At 43.1% G+C, this 21,893-nt stretch overlaps 1 protein-coding gene across 6 annotated transcripts in view; it reads right to left on the bottom strand.

Moving 5' to 3' along the window:
- Window positions 1-5,308, bottom strand: part of PPP2R5E (protein phosphatase 2 regulatory subunit B'epsilon) — a 113,762-nt gene extending 108,454 nt beyond the window's left edge. For 3 of the 6 annotated variants that reach the window (XM_050952628.1, XM_050952629.1, XM_050952627.1), the window contains exons 1-2: window positions 4,958-5,043; window positions 1,736-1,899 (exon numbers count right to left, since the gene is read on the bottom strand). In XM_050952628.1, the coding sequence (XP_050808585.1) occupies window positions 1,736-1,892 (157 nt within the window). In that variant the 5' untranslated portion in view covers window positions 1,893-1,899; window positions 4,958-5,043. Of the gene's footprint in view, window positions 1-1,735; window positions 1,900-4,957 lie in introns of those variants that run through there. The other 3 variants (XM_050952630.1, XM_050952626.1, XM_050952632.1) reach the window with 3 other exon arrangements.
- Between the last annotated feature and the right edge of the window lie 16,585 nt (window positions 5,309-21,893).

The raw sequence follows: 21,893 nt of genomic DNA, 5'->3' as shown, positions 1-21,893 counted from the left end.
AATAATAAATAAAGTATATTCTAGCAAAAGTGTGAATTTTAGTTGATGGTGTCCCTTCAATAGGGATATAACCTATCTGAAGCTGCAGTATTAGGCCCAAATCCCACAAATGAATCATCACAGGTGGACCCTTGTGTCAGCATGAAGGCTTCCCCATCAAATCAATGAGAAATAACTTACAAGATCAAATCTTCAGTTTGTAAGACAGGGCACTGTTACTACTGCTTATTACACTAATCGTAATTCTCTCACCAATACTTAATGCTCTATGTTTGTCAGATTCACACACAGTCTCTTGCAGTTACAGTTAGGACCCAACCCTGCAAACACTTACACATTCTAAACTTGACTACCATGAGTAAGTGTTTGCAGGGCTGGGGCCTTAGATAGTAGAGACCAAATTTTTGTTATATGTGCATAAAGTACCTAGTGCGTTCTTTGAATGAATCACAAGGAACCACTGCAATACAAATAAGAAATAACAGTAGCAGCAACAGTTTGTTCTTTTTATATAAAATGTATATCTATTTAATTTCCAAATTTTAGTCATTTTAACCAAAGGGCAAATTGTCCCTCTTTATGAACCAGAGCCGTAGGTATTTCAAAAGGAAAGTGTCAAGGATGACAGGCCGAAAATTTAACCTGCCATTCAAATACTATTTTAAAAAAGTTATTTGGCTCCTGATGTTAAAAACCCTAGAAGCTCCACAAAAAAAGGTTCTCCGACATGTTAAATAAATGACAACTCCATTGAGTAATCCACTAACAAGAATTCAGGCAACCTGTTTTTCTCTCAATTGATAGATGCATATATATGTGTGTATTTTTCATGTGTCTACTGCATTCTTGTGAGCAAACAGGGTGGAAGGATTCTGGTCAGAGCAGGTCCTTTACATATTTTAAATACTTTGACTAATTACAAAAGTATCAGACAGGTAGAGAGAAGGGATGTGGGAAATGTACATATCTGCAAAACAAAACAAAGGTGATAGGCCTAAACCTACTAACCCTTGACAATGTCCAGAATTATGAACTCCAATATCAACTACCACAATGACCAACTCTAATATTAACTTTAGTTAACTGTACTTATTTTCTTCATTTGTAAACAAAAAGAATGATAAAATGTAGAAATCTGCATTTGACCACATAAACCTCTTCAAAAACAGTTTTGGAAGGCTGAATGAATGAGAAAATGAAAAATACACTGGTCCTTTTCCCTGCAAGGACATAATTCTAAAAACTGCGCTGCCCCCCAGACTTGTACTAAAAATCAGTGGGAGTTGAGAGCACTTAGCTCCCCGCAGAAAGTGCTTGGCAGATCAGAGAATTCAATGCTAAATTAATATTGTTCACACCTGCTAATGAATCATCTCATTTAAAAACTATTGCCACATTGGATTAAATGTTAAAGGTTGATAACCTAAAATATGTGCAAAAAGCTTGTATGCCTTCAGACTGCCAGCAATGGTTCTGTTAGTATTAGCATTCAGAACTTCCACAACTATGGCAAACAGTAAACACATATCCATTCACAGATGCAAGTTTTCATTTTAAATATATTAACTGATGCCAATTTTTTTAGCTTAATAAATCCTTGTACGGCATGAACTGTTTCTCACTCACAGGCCAAATTCCCCCTCAAATTTCTGTTACAACAATACTTTTTATCAGAATTTAGATGTCTGTTGTAAAATAAAAATGTTTTAATCATATAACTGGTCTTGAGCCTTACCTTTTAGAAGAGGCAGAGGAGTTAATTCAATAGGCTTGCCCTGAGACCTAAACTGGGAGGAGCTTTGTGACCTCTTCTGTCTGGCTTTTCTGACGGACTTCCGAGAAAATCCGTCTACTTTATCCACTGACGGAGGAGTGGTTGGTGCTGCGGACATATCCCTACTGAAGGGAAACAAACATTATAAATACATTCCCAGTGGATGAAAACAGGTAAAGATTAAACGAGTTTGTCAAGAGACACCTCCTTCTCCTCATTCACATCTCTCCTAAAAACTCACTTCTGACATCAAAGAGAGATGGTCCATCAATTTACATATAGATCTTATGAAGTACACCTCTACCCCTATATAATGCTGTCTTCGGGAGGCAAAAAAATCTTACCACATTATAGGTGAAACCGCGTTATATCAAACTTGCTTTGATCTGCCGGAGTACTGCTTTACCGTGTTATATCCAAATTCATGTTATATAGGGTCGCGTTATATCGGGGTAGAGGTGTAGCTTCATGGTACTATTGTAATTATTGTCCATCCTCTCCATTTCGTCTATGGTCCTCACTTTCTACATCATGTCTGAATTTAGGCACTGATTCTGCGATCAGATCCACATGTAGACACCTGTGTATCCACCGAGATCAGCTTATGTCTCTAGAACTCGACAGAGGTCCAGGAGTATGCCTGTGTAGACCTGTCTGCAGGATCAAAACCTTAGATCACAAGTTTTTTGGGTCACAAAATATCTTTTACTTGTTTTCACAAAGCACCATGCACACTTCTAGGCGCTCAAAAATAATAAAAATTTTAATACTAAAGTCGCAACTATTTTCTAGGACAATTAAAAACAGAAATAAAATTCAGTTTACTATCCATAAAGAAAGGTGTGTGTTTTGTGGAAACATTAAGTTCATTAAAATATACTGCTATGCTTTAAAACCAAAGAAAGTTCACTAGACTTGATAGACTTAGGTTTGGTCTACACTAGCAAGTTATGCTGGTGTGACTACATCCCTCGGGGTGTGGAAAATCCACCTCCATGAGGATGCAGTTATACTGACCTAACTCTCGAGTAGACAGTGCTATGTCAAAGGGGGTCCTGGCTCACCTGTTCCAGAGAGGCGGTAGCTATGTTAAGGTGGAGTACCTACTCTGACAGGAGATGCCCTCCCATCAGTGTAGGTATCATCTTCGCTGAAGCTCTACAGTGCATGCTGTAATGATGCAGCTGCACCACTGCTACCTTTTAAGTGTAGATAATCCTGTAACTTGTCACTTATTTATTCTCCACTCTAGAAATATCCAGCTTTCATATTGTAAATCTCTTTGCAAATTCCTTTTTCACATTCTAATATTTCTGGAGCATATTCCAGGCTACTTCTGGAAGATTAAAAGAAAATACTAAAATGGTTAATTCAACAACCAAATTCTTGATTTTTACCAGGCTTACCTTCTCAGTCAAAAAAGTTATACCACATTTTCTCAGTGAAGTGGAAAGAACAGATTTAAGAAAAAAGATTTAGCCCCAGATCCAGCAAACACTTACAGGTGTTCAACTTTAATCAGTGGGGCTACTCACATTTACACACATTTAACTTGACTAATGTTTGCAGGATCAGGGCCTCAGAGCATGTTTTTGGTAGGTCCTGAGAGCACAATGTCCACTGATTCCAATTATCCAAAAGGACTACTATTGCTGATGGGAGATGATTTTGCAACCTGCAGTGCAGCTTGAAGTCCTCATTTTGTTAAAATATTTGGGGACTGATCCGATTCATAAATAATTTAAATCAACATTATTTGGATTTTTCTTATTATGCAAAATACTTTATAAGTATGATTTTTTTAAATTATGTATGTTTAGAAAAATGAGAGCTATTAATTTTCCACATATTTAAGTTGAGAGGGTTTCATTTATGTGTGTATATATACACACACACAGACATAAAGTCTATTGAAAATATAAAATACATAACTTCTTAAAGGAACCAAGAGGAATCCATTGATATTGGACAGTGAAGCTGGCATCATCTAAAAACAATTCTTATTGTACCAACTTAATTTTTCCTCAGGTGTGGCTTCATTATTATCCCAAATAATACATCCTACATTTAATAGACTATGAGCAACACACTTCTATACTTGAAACAGATGTTATTTACCAACTGTAACAGATGCCAACATCACCCATGGCATCAAGGCCCTATTCAAGATTCATGGGAAAGTCAGACAAACTATATGGAGAAATGGATATATACTTTCACCTCAACAAACCAATCTGTGATTCCTAAGTAAGGGTAGAGAAGAAGAGTCCCTCAAAATATACAAACACAAAAAGTTACCTGTTACGTCAGCAGGATTCTGGAAACATCAACAAAAAATGACACTTAGATTCTAGATTTGTTAGTCCTATTTTGCCTCATTAAAAAAAAATGTTTTCATCTCCTTATCACTGGTGTAACTATTGAAAAATCTAACCATTTATCCAGAAATGTTTGTACAGTCTCAAAATGGAATTGCTAACAACATTAAGGGACAAATATTACAACAGATCATTCAAATTGCAGGATCATTCTGTCAGCAACACACTTTACCCACACTTCTCTGCTGTAAATTTATTAACAGTTTCTCTCACCTCATTTATAAATTATTAAACTCTAATTCTAATTCAACAAGACTACATCCAGCCTTTACAACATTACATTAAACACTGATCCCTTTTTCACATCCCTAAATGATCATTTAAATGCACTGAAAAACACTATTTCCATGTGTGGGGGAATGAGGTTATTTATCGAGTGCAGCACAAGCGCTGGATAACTGCATTTATAGCTATAGCTTTCTCAATACGAAAGTGTTTATTTATAACACGGGAAATTTTTAAATATTTTGGTAAATGCACAGCGACATACACTAGACACTGTCACCGCTGGGGACAATACGAGGAAACGCGAGTGAATGTGAAAATACCGATGGATGTCACTGCAAGCGCCTCCACTAAGCACTCCGCGAAAGCAGGGGTGTAATTAGCTGCATTCTGACGGGTGTTGTGGGATGTCATTTCCATCCACCAGGGGATAAGGAGCCCAGCTGGACTCTGTCCTTTCCCACCCCCGCCCCGTGGTCCCCATCTTCTCTAGCGCCCCCCGATCCTCCCGCTCCCCCCACAGCCCTTCCCCCGCGCCGCGGCCGGGTGGCTGCCCGCTCGGGGCTGGGGGTGAAGTTACCTTGCCCCTCCTGGCAGAGAATTCGGAGCCGAGGAGGAGAAGGCGGAGTGAGCTGGGCTTGGCGGCAGCGGCCGGAGCGTTGTGCGCGCCGGGCTGGGTCCCTGCAGCTGCAGGAGCCTGTAGGCCTCGGCGGCGGCGGCGGCGGCCTCCTCAGCGCAGGGCGGCGTTGGCGGCGGGTTCAGGGGCAGGCGGCTGCTCGGGCTCCGCTCAGTCCCGTGCGCTCGGCGCGGGCCCCAGCCTGCGATGGCTGCTGCCTCACTCACATTCCCGGCGGAGGGGCCTGCGGAGAGGCGGCCGAGCGCGGGCCGAGCGGAGAGGAGCCGCGGTAGAGCGGGCGGGCGGGCGCGGCGGCTGGCGCTGATGGCCTCCTCTGCCGGTGGCTGGCTGGGAAGCTAGGGGTCCCGGCTGTGTCGGGGTCGCGCTCAGGCTCGCTGGCTCCTATTGTCAGCCACTCTCACTGGGCTCCGGCCATGGCACACACACAACCAACCCTGCTACTGCCGCCGCCGCCCACAGCCCGCCCCCCGCACACGCCCACTCAGCCTGCCGCCGCCGGGGCGCGCCGCCTCATTGGCGCCCGCCGCCGGGATGTGGGAGCGCCGCCGCCGGCAGAGGTACAGAACGGGACGGGGGCTGCGGTGCACACCGGGCGCTGCCGCTGAGCCAGGCGGCGCCCAGGAAGGAGGAGCTGGGCTCTCCCTCCCCGCCCAGGGGCTGGCGGTGCTCCACTGGGCTCCTCGCCCACTCTCCCTGCCCAGGGAGCAGGCCGCCAGCAAGGCCTCGGACCGGGTAGCGCTGCCCGCCCGGCCGTGCAGCTCGGGGAGACCCATGCCCTGCTGCGGAGCTGGCACCCAGGCCTATGTGCTGGAAGGCGCGCCCCGAAAAGAGACCCCCCCTTCGGAAAGGGCAAGGCCCGCCGGCCCCCGCACCCGGCCGAGCGAGGAGGGGCTGCCTGCAAGGTAAAGCGGAGCCCTCCCCGACAGAGCCCGGGGCGCTCCACAGCCCTTCTGCGGGGAGGCGCTGCTGGCCGAGCCCCGCTCTGCAGGGGAGGGCCATGAACCGTGTAGTCCAGCCGGGATAAATATGTTCTGCCTCCGTCTCTCCACTCCCCCTGTGGCGTCGCTGCCTCACACGTGTGTGGCGGTGGGGTGAGCTGAGCTGCCCAGCTGTTCTCCCTGTGGTCTGTGTAGTGTCACACCATACCCGGGTACGTGACAAGGACTGCAGGGAAAGGTGCTGAATAAATGTGAATTTATATCCTGTAACTGAAGAAATAAAACTGCTTTTAAAAAGTATTGTTTAACATCCTCCCTCCCCCCGCCATTGTGAAAATAAAAATGGGGAAGACATTTGCTGAATTCTCCAAGTTATAAGATTTATGCCAGCCCTCCACATCTTATGGTACAGGGCACTTGGGCTTCCCAGCGCAGTCAGCTTGGGGTTTTCTAAGGATTGGGTTTTTTTAATGGGTACAAATATATGTGTGCAACAAAGTGAGTATTTTTAATAATAGCTAATAACTTTCATATTATAGTTAAATATATATGTCTCATGTTATAAATATAATGCAATATTTCCCCCATGATTTTGACAAAATTATTCCTTGTTCTCACAGAACAAGGAGTGATGGTCTCAAGTTGCAGTGGGGGAGGTTTAGGTTGGATATTAGGAAAAACTTTTTCACCAGGAGGGTGGTGAAGCACTGGAATGGGTTACCTAGGGAGGTGGTGGAATCTCCTTCCTTAGAGGTTTTTAAGGTCAGGCTTGACAAAGCCCTGGCTGGGATGATTTAGTTGGGGATTGGTCCTACTTTGAGAAGGGGGTTGGACTAGATGACTTCCTGAGGTCCCTTCCAACCCTGATATTCTATGACAAAGTAAGGTCAAACCTTACTGACTTCACAAGACAGTGGCTGGGAGTATAATGCTATAACAACTGTTAATATATATAGGTAGTCATCCTCCCTCTCCCACCTTCACTTGCTCCTCTAACAGGTATTTTTTGAAAAAGTTGCTCTTTGAACTATTTAAGAGTGAATTAATTTTTTTTTTGTGAGTTACTAAAAAGTACATGTTTGTAGTTCGTAAGCATGGGTAACGTACTGAAAATCAGGGTAGCTACTAGTATTAAGACCACATAGATGTTCTTTGCCTCATTTTCCGTTTGTCTTCCCTCATCCCATTTGTTCTTTATAATTGTCTCCCCAATAATCAAGGAGTATACAGTAGTGCCACACTAAATACAGGAAGAGTTGAGGAGCTGATTGCCAGCTTCCTTGCTAGGAAACTGACTTAGTGTGAGAGCCATGAAATATTTAAAGCTTCATTCTTCTCATTGCTATACAGGTGGACAACCAAGCAATTGTCATTTCCTGTAATGGGACAAAAAGGTAGCAAACTACCTAGCTTGTCATGTCCCCAGAAAACTTTTATTTAAAAAAAACCCTACAATATAGACTTTAGATCTTAACTACATTAGAAAACTTTTATTGATGGAACTATAAAACATTTAGTTACAGAGGAGCAAACCCCTAATACAGATACACTTAAATCACTTTAAATCCACTTCAACCAATTTACCTTACTGTAGTAATGTATGGTATTAAGCTAAATTGGTTTAAGTGAATCTATTCTAGGGGTTTGCACCAGTATAACTAGATCAGTTTTTGTTACACCGGTGCAAGCCTCTAATAGAGGGAAGGACTTCACTATTTCAGTTAACAGAGAGTTTCACATAGTTATGTCCCTCCATGTCTATTAATTAAAATTCTCTGCGTTATCCAAATTCAGTGTCCTCCATGCTATTTGGATCATGTATAGAGCACTGGAGTGAGGCTCAGGAGACATTGACCACTAGCCTGCTGGGGACCACAGGCAAGTTACTAAACCTGTCTATGCTTTAATTTTCTCATCTGTTAAATGGGGATAATATTTACCTCCTTTGTGTAAAGTACTTTGATATCTACAGATGAAAGGCAGTATATAAGAGGTTATTATTCTTAAACTAAGTTCCTAGTGATAGAAGGGCTACTGCAATCCACATCTCTGCAGACAGCAAGAGAGGAAGGTCATGAGACTATTTTATAGAAGTTAAGTTTATGTAATCTAATAATATTTATATTAGAAAATGAATAAATCACATTTAAATTATGTATTCCATATAACTAAAAAATTGCTGTACAAGGACTCGCTATTTCCATTTTGACTGCTACCAGCATGTTTATACTGTTTTTTGTAATATTTATCAGTCTGATGTGGTGATGAGCATCTCAAAATCAGGAGACCTAACAATGTATAAATGAGACTTACTTTTTCTTTGTCTTCTGGCCAGCAGATTTTCCACAACTCTTCTTTCCTTTTTCTTACAGATTTTTTCTTTTCTTTCCTGGTCATGTCCTATGAGTTCTTGTATTCCTTTAAGAGAAATACGAATCTTGTCCTCAAATGTGCAGGGAGATTTGTCTGCACCCTCATGAACAGCTGTTGTCATGTTAAAGGGACACAGCAACTTTTTTTCATTTAATGCTTGATTTACATTTTGTGAAATCTGTATTTCCAAGAAATTACATATTCTGGTGTCTAGGCAGCAATATAGAAAATCCTAAAAATTCACAAATGTATAGTTAGCAAGAATAAAAGCTACCAAATAAGCAGCACCAAGTAAAGCTGAGAACCCGCAACATCTTCAAGGAAAAGCCTGTATTCATATATAAACCTTTCAATGTGCCCTAAAGGTTTAGGGGCAGAAAAAGCACTCTATTGGACTGTAGCACTCCTCCACTGATATATCCCTATCTTAAGTGAACAAGGTGAAGGACTGTCATCTCAAACATCCCAGGTTGTCATGATAGAGAGAGGTGTTCTCTATAACTGCACTGTTCAATTCGTGCTGCACAATGTGAGCCCAATTAATTTTTTTTTTTCAGGAAAGTTCAACTATAAGCCTTTAAAACAGATTTTAAAAGAAATTTTCGAAGGTCATTTGTTTTGTTTTCAATAGGCACTAATGCTCTGTGGAGAATGGTCTGTCCAGCTCAACATCTATAGTGCTAAAACAATACTGGTGGGCAAAGCCTACTCTGCAACAATTACTCCCAGATTTGGTCTGCCTAGAAGTTCCAAAGCATGACTAAATATCCACTATCTAGGGTTCATGGACCTGTCTGTGGTACAGAATATGAATTAAATATGTGAAAAGGGAAGCCACACTGCCCAGTGCTGCCTTCCCGGATTGGCACAAGGGAAGAACCCTCTGTAAACTTTATCTAAAAACTTTTACCAAAGACAAGGTCACTGAATGGATAACATTGTGGAAGTCTTGCTCTGTTTGGTAGTAAACAGTTTTATTTGGCTACTTCATCTGGTTTGTGTGTCCATACTGAGAGTTATATAATGCTCTATAAAGTAGTGGTTCTCAACCAGGGGTACGTTACCCTTGGGGATACACAGAGGTATTCAATGCAGTACATCAACTCATCTAGATATTTGCCTGGTTTTACAACAGGCTACGTAAAAAGCACAAGCTAAGTCTGTACAAACTAAAATTTCATACAGAAAAAATGAGAGAGTGAGCAATTTTTCAGTAATAGTGTGCTGTGACCAGTGTTCCCTCTAATTTTTTACATGCATGTGCGGGATGAATTTTGTTATGTGCACCAATATGGAGGTGGTGTACATAACAAAATGCATGGGGTGGGGGTGGGGCTGCGGGGTTTGGAGTGTGGGAAGGGGCAGAGGGTTGAGGTGTGGGGGGATGAGGGCTCTGTCTGGGAGAGGCAAGCTCTGGGGTGAGGCTTGGGAGGAGAGGTTCAGGATGTGGGCTCTAGGGTGGGACTGGGGATGAGGGGTTTGGAATGCAGGAGGGGGTACAGGGCTGGGGCAGAGGGTTGGGATGCGGAGGGGTGGACTCTGGGCTGGGGGTGAGGGGTTTGGGGTGCAGGCTGCCCTGGGGAGAGAGGACTCCCCCCAGCCCTCTCTCACCACAGCAGTTTGGGGTCAGAGGAGAGGCGCCTCTCCCTGGCTAGCCTCAGCAGCTCCAGTGGGGCTGGGCCAGGCTGAGGTAGGGGATCCTCTCCCCAGCTGGCTGCAGCAAGTTTGGGGCAGGCTGGCGCCGTAGCAGGTCAGCGCTGGGGCTTAATAGGCAGTTGCGCGGCCACACAGCTTAGAGGGAACTTAGGCTGTGACATTTTTGTATTTTTGTCTGATTTTGTAAGCAAGTAAATTTTATGTTAGATTAAACTTGGGGTGCACAACATAAATGCAATGCCTTAAAGGGGTACAATAATCTGGAAAGGTTGAGAACCACTGCTATAAAGCATCTATACACTGAGGGGAAGATTCTCATTAGTGCCATGGGAATTGTTCAGACATTTTCCTGCTTACTAATATTGGAATTAGAAAGCCCTTATGTCCCCAGACAACTAATTATTCCTCCCAACAGGAAAAAGACCAGAAAATGTTTTGCAGGAACAAGTCATGCCATCTGAACAGACGAATCAGGCCACAGAAATTGTCAAAAGTGAACAAGCAGTGAAATAGTGCTTCAGAATAACTAAACTACTCTAAAATAAATTAAGTGCACCAGAGTCGAGGAGTGTTATTTTAGCATAAGTCCTCTTGAACCAAATTCAGTCCTGGCGCAAGACCGTTGTATTTAATCTGCTTGCTTACAATCAGGATGACTTTTGCTTCTGACTTCGTTGTTAGATTTGTTTTGGCGAATGGCACATCCAACTTTTGTTTTAATATTTAATTGTAGAACCATAATTTATAGTTTGCATGTTGCCACACTTTAAAGGTGAGTCTTATACTTGTTTGGGTTCTGTATGGAGCTCCTGTACCTGAGCCAACAGTGGGAGAATGGAGAACCAGGTGGTAACTTCAGCAATGCTCTCAAAAAATGTGATCCCAGCTCTGAAGATGGTATGGGAATTTGAAAGTCAGAGCCATGGCTAACAGCATGGGACCCAATCCCTAATTTCTCTGTCTATGGGTCCTTAGAAGTCTATTCCTACAGTCAGTGCAGTGCAATAGGCAGACACTAGCTCACTTTTTTGGGTGGATGTCTGTCTTTCACTAACACTTTCTCTGCTCTCACTTTCTGTCTGGTTCGGTTGATTTCTTCTTTTGCCTAATCCCTTTTTTATTTCTAATTTGCTTTCCTGCCCCTGCCACGCTTCTTCTCTCATAAGTTACAACTTCCTGTTACGTCCCCTGCCTGCCTGTTTTCTCTGTCTTCTTAGGGGTATGCTGGTCTTTCCTCTGGCCCTATCTTCTCCAACTGTCATTCCCCAACTGCCCCTGAACCTCCAGTTCAAACATTCCATCCCTTCTCCTGTGTAAAGGACACCACCCAAATGGTTCTGCTCAGTGGGTGAAAAGCAGGATGGGAAAAGATTGCTGCCGCATGTGTCACATGTTACATTCTCCCTTACTTTATCACTGTGATTGTGTGTCTGTTGCAAATGAAACAAGGTGAGATCTCATTTCATTGATTTCTTTCATATAAAGTCTCTCTTTCAGCTCTGAAATCAATGCATCATTTACCAAGATCGTACGCAGTCTTGTTGTTACCATCCTCAAACAAAACCATTCTCTTGAGATTAGTGCCTCATTTCCTGTCTGAAGCTTCTCAAAGGGCCTAGCTGCCTTTATTCTCATCTTAAAAACCAACAACCAGCAGCCATTACACCAACGAGCATATTTTCATATTTTTACCATGTCTGAAAGACATGTTCCCTTAGACTAGTAATGAATTACTCACCATTTTATCTGGATCTCCCAAGCTTGCAACATCCTACCTTCTTTGTTCCCAGCTTTTCTTGCAAATTCAGAGCATGTGCCCCACATGTTCTTGTTTCTCCTTACACATGAAGAAGCTAGCCATGAAGATGGTATCCTGATGTAATGTACTGTGTGTCTGTAACAGGGTAGACTTAGTCCCTGGCAGATCCAAGAACGCTCACAAAGCATCCCCTTACATTTTGCAGACACCCGTTACACACAAATGATTTTTCATGGTGATATATATTACATAGGTAATGCACAACTGGGCCATTAGCCACCTAATTGCTGGTAACCTGTCTTTCAGGCACATAGGGAAATAAAAATGTAGTAATGTCAACTTTAAAAAGCCACACAAGGGGAAATCCAACAACCACATTCAGAGTAAAATCCTGATTACTGTAATAACCAAAGAAGAGAGTTTATCCCAGGTTTTATACCATATCTGGTTCATGCTGGAACAACATTTTGGGGATTGTAGTCAATACTCGAGGGGGGGATGCTCTTAGTGCATAACTGTCAGCTTTATCAAGTCCCCATGCTTTGATTTAAAGAGTTACCTGTATCTGACACACAGCAAGGGTGGTTATAAGGAAATCCAGCTGCCTTGGTGAAAGTTTGCATTGACAGCTTTATTGGTAGCTGATACTAGACGAAGACAGAGAGGATCAAAAGGAACATATTGAGAGAGAAATAATGCAAGAATTAATTAAAAATAGGATTTGCAGATAAGAATTAGCTAAATTAAGGGGAGGAGCAAAAGATCTCTAGGAAATTCACTGTAAACCAAAAATTCCAAGACAATATTGTGGATGACATTTTATTAGAAGTGAGATGAAGTAGAGGCTCCAGCCTCCTGAGCCTTGGCAGCAACTCACCAAGTCTTCTAGCAAGAGAGAAACAATGTTATTGTCCAGTCTGAAACCCATTTTGTTTTTCTCTGGCCAGAGTGGTTGTTTCCTTTGCCCATTCATCCTCTAAAATTGGGGCTCCATCAAAGTAGATTGGTCTGTCTGCCTGCAGAAAAAATGTTCAATGCATTCCATGAAACTGTGTCCTTCTGTCAGTTAAATACATGTGGTTACTGAATGAACCAGATAATTGAATGTTCCATTGTCCTGATTAAATAACTGTTTGTTGTAATCATGTTTCTGAGTCTTGTGTGATCCTGGTCTCTCTTGTCCCCTAGCCATTCTTAGCTTACTTTCTATTAACTTTTAACTATTATTACTTTCTATTAACTTTTAACCCTGAATAACCCTGCTCACACTTTCTTCAATTTCCTACTTTTCGTCCTCTCCACCTGCTATTTACACTGCCGCTAACCCTTCTGATGTCCAGATCCAGGCTCTGCTCCTGTTTGAAGTGATATCAGCCAAATTCTATCATCACTTGAAATAGCAGTGGCGAGAAAAAGACCACCTCCCGTCTCCCTGCTATGACAAGATTTTTGTTAGATCTGCTTGCTTTTCCAAAGACCAGTATCTAGTCAGTTTAAGAACCACGATGAGTTTGTGTCCCAGTCATCAGATTTCTGAGAGGAGGAAAGAAAACCCAGCTTGAAGAGCTCTACCTTTCCTTGTTCTTTATCTCAGGACTTCAGGAAATTTATTCCCAGATGTCAGAGCATGCAAGGCAGTTGCAGTTATGTTTGCCTGTTCTGTAAACTGAAAGGAAAGGGGCGTGACTGAGCCAAAAGAGGCTGGGTTAGCAAAAGAGGCTGAGGCCTTGGCTACACTGGAGAGTTGCAGTGCTGGTGGTGGCTTTAGAGCGCTGCAACTTACTCACCGTCCACACTTGCAAGGCACATACAGCGCTGTATCTCCCTGGATACAGCGCTGGCTGTACTCCTCCTCTGCCTAGGGAATAACGACTGCAGCGCTGGTGATGCTGTGCTGCTCGGCCAGTGTGGCCACCAAAAACGCTGTTATTGGCCTCCAGAGGTATTCGGAGGTATCGCAGAATGCCTGCTCAGCCACTCTTCTCATCAGTTCAAACTCTACTGTCCTGGCCTCCAGTGACTTGCCCTTTAAATGCCCCAGGAATTTTTAAAATCCCCTTCCTGTTTGCTCAGCCAGGTGTGGAGTGTAATCAATGAATCTTTCCAGGTGACCATGCCTCCACGTGCCAAACGAGCCCCAGCATGGAGCAATGGCAAGTTGCTGGACCTTATCAGTGTTTGCTGGGAGGAAGCTGTACAGTCACAGCTGTGCTCCAGCTGTAGGAATTACGATACCTATGGGCAGATATCAAGGGCCATGCTGGAAGGGGGCCATGACCGGGACGCGGTGCAGTGCAGGATTAAAGTGAAGGAGCTACGGAGTGCCTATTGCAAAGCCTGTGAGAGAAACCACTGCTCTGGTGCTGCCCCCACGACCTGCCATTTTTACAAAGAGCTGGATGCGATACTTGGGGGTGACCCCACCGCCAATCCGAGGACCACGATGGACACTTCAGAGCAGGGGGGGCAGGTGGAGGCGGGGGGGGAGGAGGAAACCATGAGTGAGGGTACTGGGGTTGGGGGAGACTCCCAGGAGGCATGCAGCCAGGAGCTCTTCTCAAGCCAGGAGGAAGGCAGCCAGTCGCAGCAGCCGGTACTTGGTGAAGGACAAGCAGAGGAGCGGGTTCCCGGTAAGCGGCTTTTATTTTCTGGATGGAAATGTTTCGGGAGAGGAGGGAGCATTAGGGCTGCATGCATGCATGCCTAGATGTGGAATAGCCCATTGATGTGGTCTGTCATGTCGCGGTAATTGGCCTCAGTAATCTCTTCAGAAGATTCAGCCAGAGCGGGGGCAATGCACTTCCGCAAGTTTATAGGGAGAGCCACTGTGGTCCTTGTCCCAGTCAGGCTAACGCGTCCACGCCACTGTGCCACGAGGGGTGGGGGGACCATTGCTGCACACAGGCAAGCTGCACAGGGGCCAGGGCGGAATCCGCATTGCTGTAGAAGACCCTCCCACTCTTCCCAAGTGACCCGCAGCAGCGAGATAGCTTCAGGATTAACTCCTGTGGAAAATGTTGGAAGTGTGTTCACTGTAGGTGCCCCCTGCAGCAGTTTGCTTTCCATAATGCACAGAAACCCCTGCACAGCCCTGAAGCAATCAGTGCCCCTTACTCACCATTTCGGGGCTCCTGTGGGTTATGTGCACTCTCTGTGGTATGGGAAAATTATGCTAAAGTGAAGACTGTAAACTCCTTCACTGTCTGGGAATAACTGTCTGAGATATAAACAATGCTGCCTCTGTTAACTGTAGCCTTTTTTTCCTTTCCACAAGCGATCTTGAGTTCTCAGCTGCCCGTGTTAACAGCAGCTCAGAGACTCCAAAACCTGCGGAAGAAGCCGCGAAAAAGCAAAGACGACCTGCTGCAAACAGTTATGGATCACTCTGCCAGAGAGAATAAAAAACTGCAGGACTGGAGGGAAAGGGAAAGCAGGATCCACCAGAGAATTTTCCTGTGGCTGTGTCATAGGAGTGACACCTTTTTCAGAGGAGCGTTTTTCCTGTGCACATTTATTTCAGCATTTTCCTATGTACCTTTTGCACCTCTTTTCTTAGGCAGCTCCTTGTGGTATTCTCCAGATTTCCCCAACAGCAGTTCAGGGATTACAATTCTTGAGTTACAGTTGACAAGAAATGTTAGAAACAAAAAGAGGTTCTACAAATATGTCAGGGTTTGGCTACACTTGCAGCTGTACAGTGCTGGGAGTTAAAGCTGTCTTTGTACAGCTGTGTAGGGAAAGCACTGCAGTGTGCCTACACTGACAGCAACCAGTGCTGCAGTGTGGCCACATTTGCCGCATTTGCAGCGGTGTAGGGAGTGGTGCATTATGAGCAGCTATCCCAGCTTTCAAGTGGCTGCAACGTGCTTTTCAAAATGGGGGGGTGGAGTGTGACAGGGAGTGTGGGTGAGACAGAGGGAGTGGATTTTTTGGAGCTGACACTCTGTCAGCTCCCTGGCGTGTAAGTTCTGATCCTTTCCCCCACCCTTCTCTCACTAAATGCAAATAGCCTTCTTTGTTTTTTTCCTCACAGACCAGATAAGCAACTGTTCCAAAACGGACTCCCCCGCGCCCGCAGTGCTGCTTCTCTCCTCAGGCAAACACTAGCTGTGGACATTCCAAAGGGATCCCCCTGCCTCTGCTCATTCACTGCAAACAGTAGCTGTGTTTGTTTTTCAGATAAGCAGAGAGTTCACAACAAAACAAAGAGTGTTATCTTCACTTAAAAGCATTATGGGAAGGTTCCGGAGGTCAGTTACAGCGTAGTAAGATTAATCACTATTTACACTGGCACCCCAGTGCTGCAAGAGCAGCACTGTTCTCTTTATTCCTCTCGTCGAGGTGGAGTACATGCAGCGCTGTAGCCAGGGAGATATAGGGCTGTATGTGCCTTGCCAGTGTGGACGGGGAATAAGTTACAGCGCTGTAAAGCCACCACCAGCACTGTAACTCTCAAGTATAGCCAAGCCTTTAGACAAAAAAGAAAGATCAGGGATGGTCCATTGAGCAGTGGATCCACACAAGGTGAGCTGGTAACAGAAGATGATAGGAAGGCAGAGCTCCTCGGGGCCGACTTTGCTTCAGTCTTCTCACAAAAAATAATGTGGCTGGATGACTAGTGAAGTCACCATAGACAATAAAGGGGAAGGGATGCCAATCAAGATAAGTAAATTGTCAGAGATCTTCTGACAAATTTGAGTGAATTCAAGTCAAGAGGGCCTGATGCTGTTCACCCCAGGATGCTGAAGGAATTAACTGAAGAAATCTCAGAGCCTCTAGCAATCATATTTTCAAACTCATGGATGACAGTAGAGGTCCCAGAAGATGGAGAAGGACTAACATGTAGTGCCCATCTTTAAAAAGGGAATAGAGGAGGAGCCAGGGAACTATAGAGCAGTCAGCCAAACCTCGATACCTAGTAAACTATTAGAGCAAGGTATAAAACATTCAATTTGCGAATACCTGGAAGATGAAGGGGTAATCTCTAGCAGTCAGCATGGATTTACTAAGACCAAATCATGCCAAACCAGCTGATTTCCTTCTTTGACAAGGTAACTGGTTTGGTGGATGGGGGAATGCAGTGGACATAATATACCTGGACTTTAGCAAGGCTTTTGACATAGTCCCACATGACATTCTGCTAAGTGAGCTGAAAAAATGCAGGCTTGGCGGAACTATCATTAAGTGGATATATGGATATATAATTGGTTAAACAATTGCAGACAAAAAGTAGCTATTAATGGAATGTCAGATTGGAAGGAGGTCTCAAATGGAGTTCCACAAGGATCTGTTTTGGGTCCAGTGTTATTTAACATCTTTATTAATGACCTGGATGTAGGAATAGAGAGCATACTCATCAAATTTGCAGATGACATGAAGCGGGAGGGGGTTGCAAACACTTTTGGGGGATAGACCTAAAATTCAAAGGGATCTTGATAAATTGGAGAACTGAGTTCTAGACAACAAAATGAAATTCGACAGACACACACTTAGGGAAGAAAAAACAAATGCACAAATACAGAATGGGGGATAACTGGCTTGGCAGCAGCACTGCTAAGAAGGATGTGGGAGTTGTGGTGGATCACAGCCTCAACATGAGTCAGCAATGTGACGCTCTTGCAAAAAAAGCAAATGCAATTATGGGTTGTTTTAACAGGCATAGAGGCAAGTCACAGGAGGTGATAGTACCACTCTATTCAGTGCTGGTTAGGCCTCAACTGGAGTAGTGTGTCTAGTTTTGGTCATCAATGTATAGAAAGGATGTAGATAAACTGGAAAGGATCCAGAGGTGAGTGACAAAGATGATCAAAGGGATGGAATGCGAGTCATGTGAGCAAAGGCTGAAGGAACTGGGTATGTTTAGAGTGGAAAAGAGAAGATTAAGGGGAAACATGATAGTGGTCTTCAAATACTTGAAAGGCTGCCATAAAAAAGATGGAGAAAGGTTGTTCTCTCTTGCCACAGAGGGCAGGACAAGAGGCAATGGGTCCCAACTACAGCATAGCAGATTAGATTAAATCTCAGGAAAAACCTCCTAACTGTAAGAACAGTAGGACAATGGAATAGACCACCTCGGGAGGTCGTGGAAGCTTCTTCACTGGAGATTTTCAAAAAGAGGCTGGATAGTCATCTGTCTTGGACGGTTTAGACACAACAAATCCTGCATCTTGGTATGGGTTTAGACTAGATGACTCTTGCGGTGCCTTCTAACCCTATGGTTCTATGATTCTATACCTCTACAACCTGCTGCTGTGGAGACATAACAGGTACATGGGTGTGTGTCTGCAAGGTGTCGGTATTCCTTTGGCTCCTTGTCTTACTCAAAGGACAGAACTCCTGTTTACAGTTGTGCATTTCTGTTGTAAAAACTACTAGAGCATCAAGATGGTATAACTTGTTATACCATTTTCACCAATAGAACTGCAGCTCCAGCACTGACTACAAGTCACCTGAATCAAGCCCATTGTCTCTTAAAATTTAGATCTAATTTGAATGCCAGCATTTCTAAGGGTCAAAATAATACATTAATTCAAAAAGCAGATGGTTTTAGTAATAGTTTCACATAAATAATGCTTGAATTAAAGAAATCCCTAAATTAAAGAGAGCCTAGGATTTGGGGTACCGGAGAGGATGAGTGTCCTATTATAGAATTATTAAACTAAATGTCTGATTATGGGAATTTCAGTGTTTTGTGGAAAATCTCACTAAAATCACAGCTCTCCTAGATTTGCATGGTGAGTGCATGATGTAGCAAGGTAAGTTCATGAAGAGAAATTGAAACCAGCGGTGGTTATATTGGAAGTGTTTAAATGTGATGCTGTGGTAGTTGCTGAGAAGTTGTCAACCGTTTGGCCATTTGGGGGTTGTGTATACTTGTTACGCTAGTTGTCCTATATTTGCACGTGACTTGTCATAGCAAACCGATTACAGCCCTTCTCCAGTCAATCTAGGCTTTTATACTGTGCTCATCACTATTGTATCTGATTGCCCTAAAGATTCCTGTTTCAGGCAGGTGTTATATTTTTAAAATGTGGTCAGCCTTTTAGGCTGCTGTTCTTAGGGTGGGGATGCAGAGAGTTATGCAAATATCCCAGCTCAGTCTCTCTCTACAAAGTGTCTGCTGAGGATCAGCCACACTACCAACGGTGTTGTTTATAGCCAGAACATTCCTTTTAATTTATTTACTCTCCTCCAAAGAATAAAAAAGGAACTACGCATAATAAGTGGTGGCTTAAAAGCCCTTATGGAGTGCTTACAGCTCAGACATGAATTGTTGGGCAAAAGTCGACATGGTTTCTGTAAAGGGAAATCATGTCTTACTAATCTATTAGAGTTCTTTGAAGGGGTCAACAAACGTGGACAAGGGGGATCCAGTAGACATAGTGTACTTAGATTTAAAGAAAGCCTTTCCCAAGTCCCTCACCAAAGGCTGTTACGTAAATTAAGTTGTCATAGAATAAGAGGAAAGATCCTTTCATGGATTGAGAGCTGGTTAAAAGACAGGGAACAATGGGTAGGAATAAATGGTAAATTTTCAGAATGGAGACGGGTAACTAGTGGTGTTCCCCAAGAGTCAATCCTAGGACCAATCCTATTCAACTTATTCATAAATGGTCTGGAGAAAGGGGTAAACAGTGAGGTGGCAAAGTTTGCAGATGATACTAAACTGCTCAGGATAGTTAAGATCAAAGCAGACTGTGAAGAACTTCAAAAAGATCTCACAAAACTAAGTGATTGGGCAACAAAATGGCAAATGAAATTTAATGTGGATAAATGTAAAGTAATGCACATTGGAAAAAATAACCCCAACTATACATACAATATGATGAGGGCTAATTTAGCTACAACTAATCAGGAAAGAGATCTTGGAGTCATCGTGGATAGTTCTCTGAAGATGTCCACGCAGTGTGTAGCGGCAGTCAAAAAAGCAAACAGGATGTTAGGAATCATTAAAAAAAAGGATAGAGAATAAGATGGAGAATATCTTATTGCCCTTATATAAATCCATGGTATGCCCACATCTTGAATACTGTGTACAGATGTGGTCTTACCTCCAAAAAGATATGCTGGCATTAGAAAAGGTTCAGAGAAGGGCAACTAAAATAATTAGGGGTTTGGATTGGGTCCCATATGGGGAGAGATTAAAGAGGCTAGGACTTTTCAGCTTGGAAAAGAGGAGATATGATAGAGGTATATAAAATCATGAGTGGTGTGGAGAAAGTGAATAAGGAAAAGTTATTTACTTGTTCCCATAATATAAGAACTAAGGACTACCAAATTAAATTAATGGGCAGCAGGTTTAAAACAAAAGGAAGTTCTTCGCACAGTCAACCTGTGGAACTCCTTGTCTGAGGAGGTTGTGAAGGCTAGGACTATACCAGGATTTAAAAGAGAACTAGATAAATTCATGGAGGTTAAGTCCACTAATGGCTGTTAGCCAAGATGGGTGAGGAATGGTGTCCCTAGCCTCTGTTTGTCAGAAGGTGGAGATGGATGGCAGGAGCAAGATCAGTTGATCGTTAGGTTCACTCCCTCTGGGACACCTGACATTGGTCACTGTTGGTAGGCAGGATACTGGGTTGGATGGACCTTTGGTCTGACCCAGTATGGCCATTCTTATGTTGATTTAAAGTTAACTCCTACTAGGTAGTTTAGAAAGACTACACTAAGAACTATTCAGTACCTATTAATTCACTGTAACCTGTGCTAAGGACAATCTCCAGTGAACAGCCCAGCTTTCTAACATTTCCCCAGAGTTTGCAGTGCTATAGTGTTTAACCTTTAATTGAAGACCACCTCAGTTGGGTACTTGATCTGTGTTGTTCTTTTGGGTGGTTGCTTACAATAAATTCCACTATATTTCAGGTTGATAATTATGCTTCAAACATAGGATTACAGGAATGCTTCTGTAATGGTCATAGTAGAATTCTAGCACATTCCAAAATAACTTGAGTGTTAATATCTTTCTATAAAGTCTCAATTTTCAGTTGCATTAACTTTTTTACTCTTTTGCTTGAAGGTGTGGCAAGCCTCTACCGGTGCGGTTACATATTTCCATCAGTTTTCAGGAGATACATGAGCTAATCAATTCCCATTATTCTGGGACAGTGTAAGAGAACACTAGAGAAAGATAACATCATGTAGTTTCTCCCAGTTTTAGGCCAGGTCAGATGCGTCTTGCAAGTTGAAAAGAGAAATAAACTGTGACTAAAGCATAGGCCAAGGACGCAGGGGAGCTGGTATCTGTTCCTGGCTCTGCCACAGAGATTCTGTGCCACTTCAGGCACGTTGCTTAAGCGATCTTTAAAACAAGGCTAATATTTCCCTCCAAACAAAGATGTTGTGTGAGCTAATTAGTTAGCCCCAGATACTCAGAGGTAGTTAGATTCATAATGTCCATTGAAATCGATGGAAGTTAGGAGCCTAAATACCTTAAGAGAACCTGGGCCTTAGTGTTTGAAAGGCACCTTGAGAGTCTCAGATGCACAGTTTCATAGAGTTGCAAAGTAGAAGTAAGAAATTGAGTTTATAAATGATTATTATTCACTTGGGGCCTGGTTTACAGTGGTGTGTGTATGTATATATATATATATATATATATATAGCTGAAATGGAGATGAGTGTTCTTTCCCCTTCATAAGTTCTATTCTCCTAATTTATTACATTTTAATGCATTCATTTTTAAATGGTGGGGTCGGGGTTTGCACTGATTTTGTTACAGAATAAAATTCTATTATTTGAAACATAATTAATCTTTGTCATTTCATACCATATGCTGGCTGGTGCTCAACAGTTCTGAAAGTGACCATTTACCTGTTACTACATGGTGTCACATAACACAAGATCATTCACAAACAAAATTCCAGTCTTGTGAGTAAAAAATGCCAGTGTGCCTTCAAATGACCAAAGGCACATTCAACTGTCATTCTGCACCCGCTGAGCCGGTAGTTGAAGTGCTCCCTTGGTGCTGTTAAGGTGCCCAGTTTACAACTTCATGAGCAAGGGGTAGACCTAGTTCCCCGTTGTCAGTACTGGCCTTTCAACATTGCCAATGGTAATATGCCAGTTGGGAAAGAGAGTCCCTGCTCGCAGTTTTCTGAACAGTCCTGTGTTCTTAAAGATGTGGGTGTCATGCCTACACTGATGTCGCTGA

The sequence above is a fragment of the Gopherus flavomarginatus genome, chromosome 5, assembly GCF_025201925.1.
Source record: "Gopherus flavomarginatus isolate rGopFla2 chromosome 5, rGopFla2.mat.asm, whole genome shotgun sequence".
In the NCBI taxonomy this organism is placed as follows: Eukaryota; Metazoa; Chordata; order Testudines; family Testudinidae; genus Gopherus; species Gopherus flavomarginatus.
Note: the sequence above shows the minus strand (reverse complement) of the source record. Positions and strands in the feature narration are given on the sequence as shown.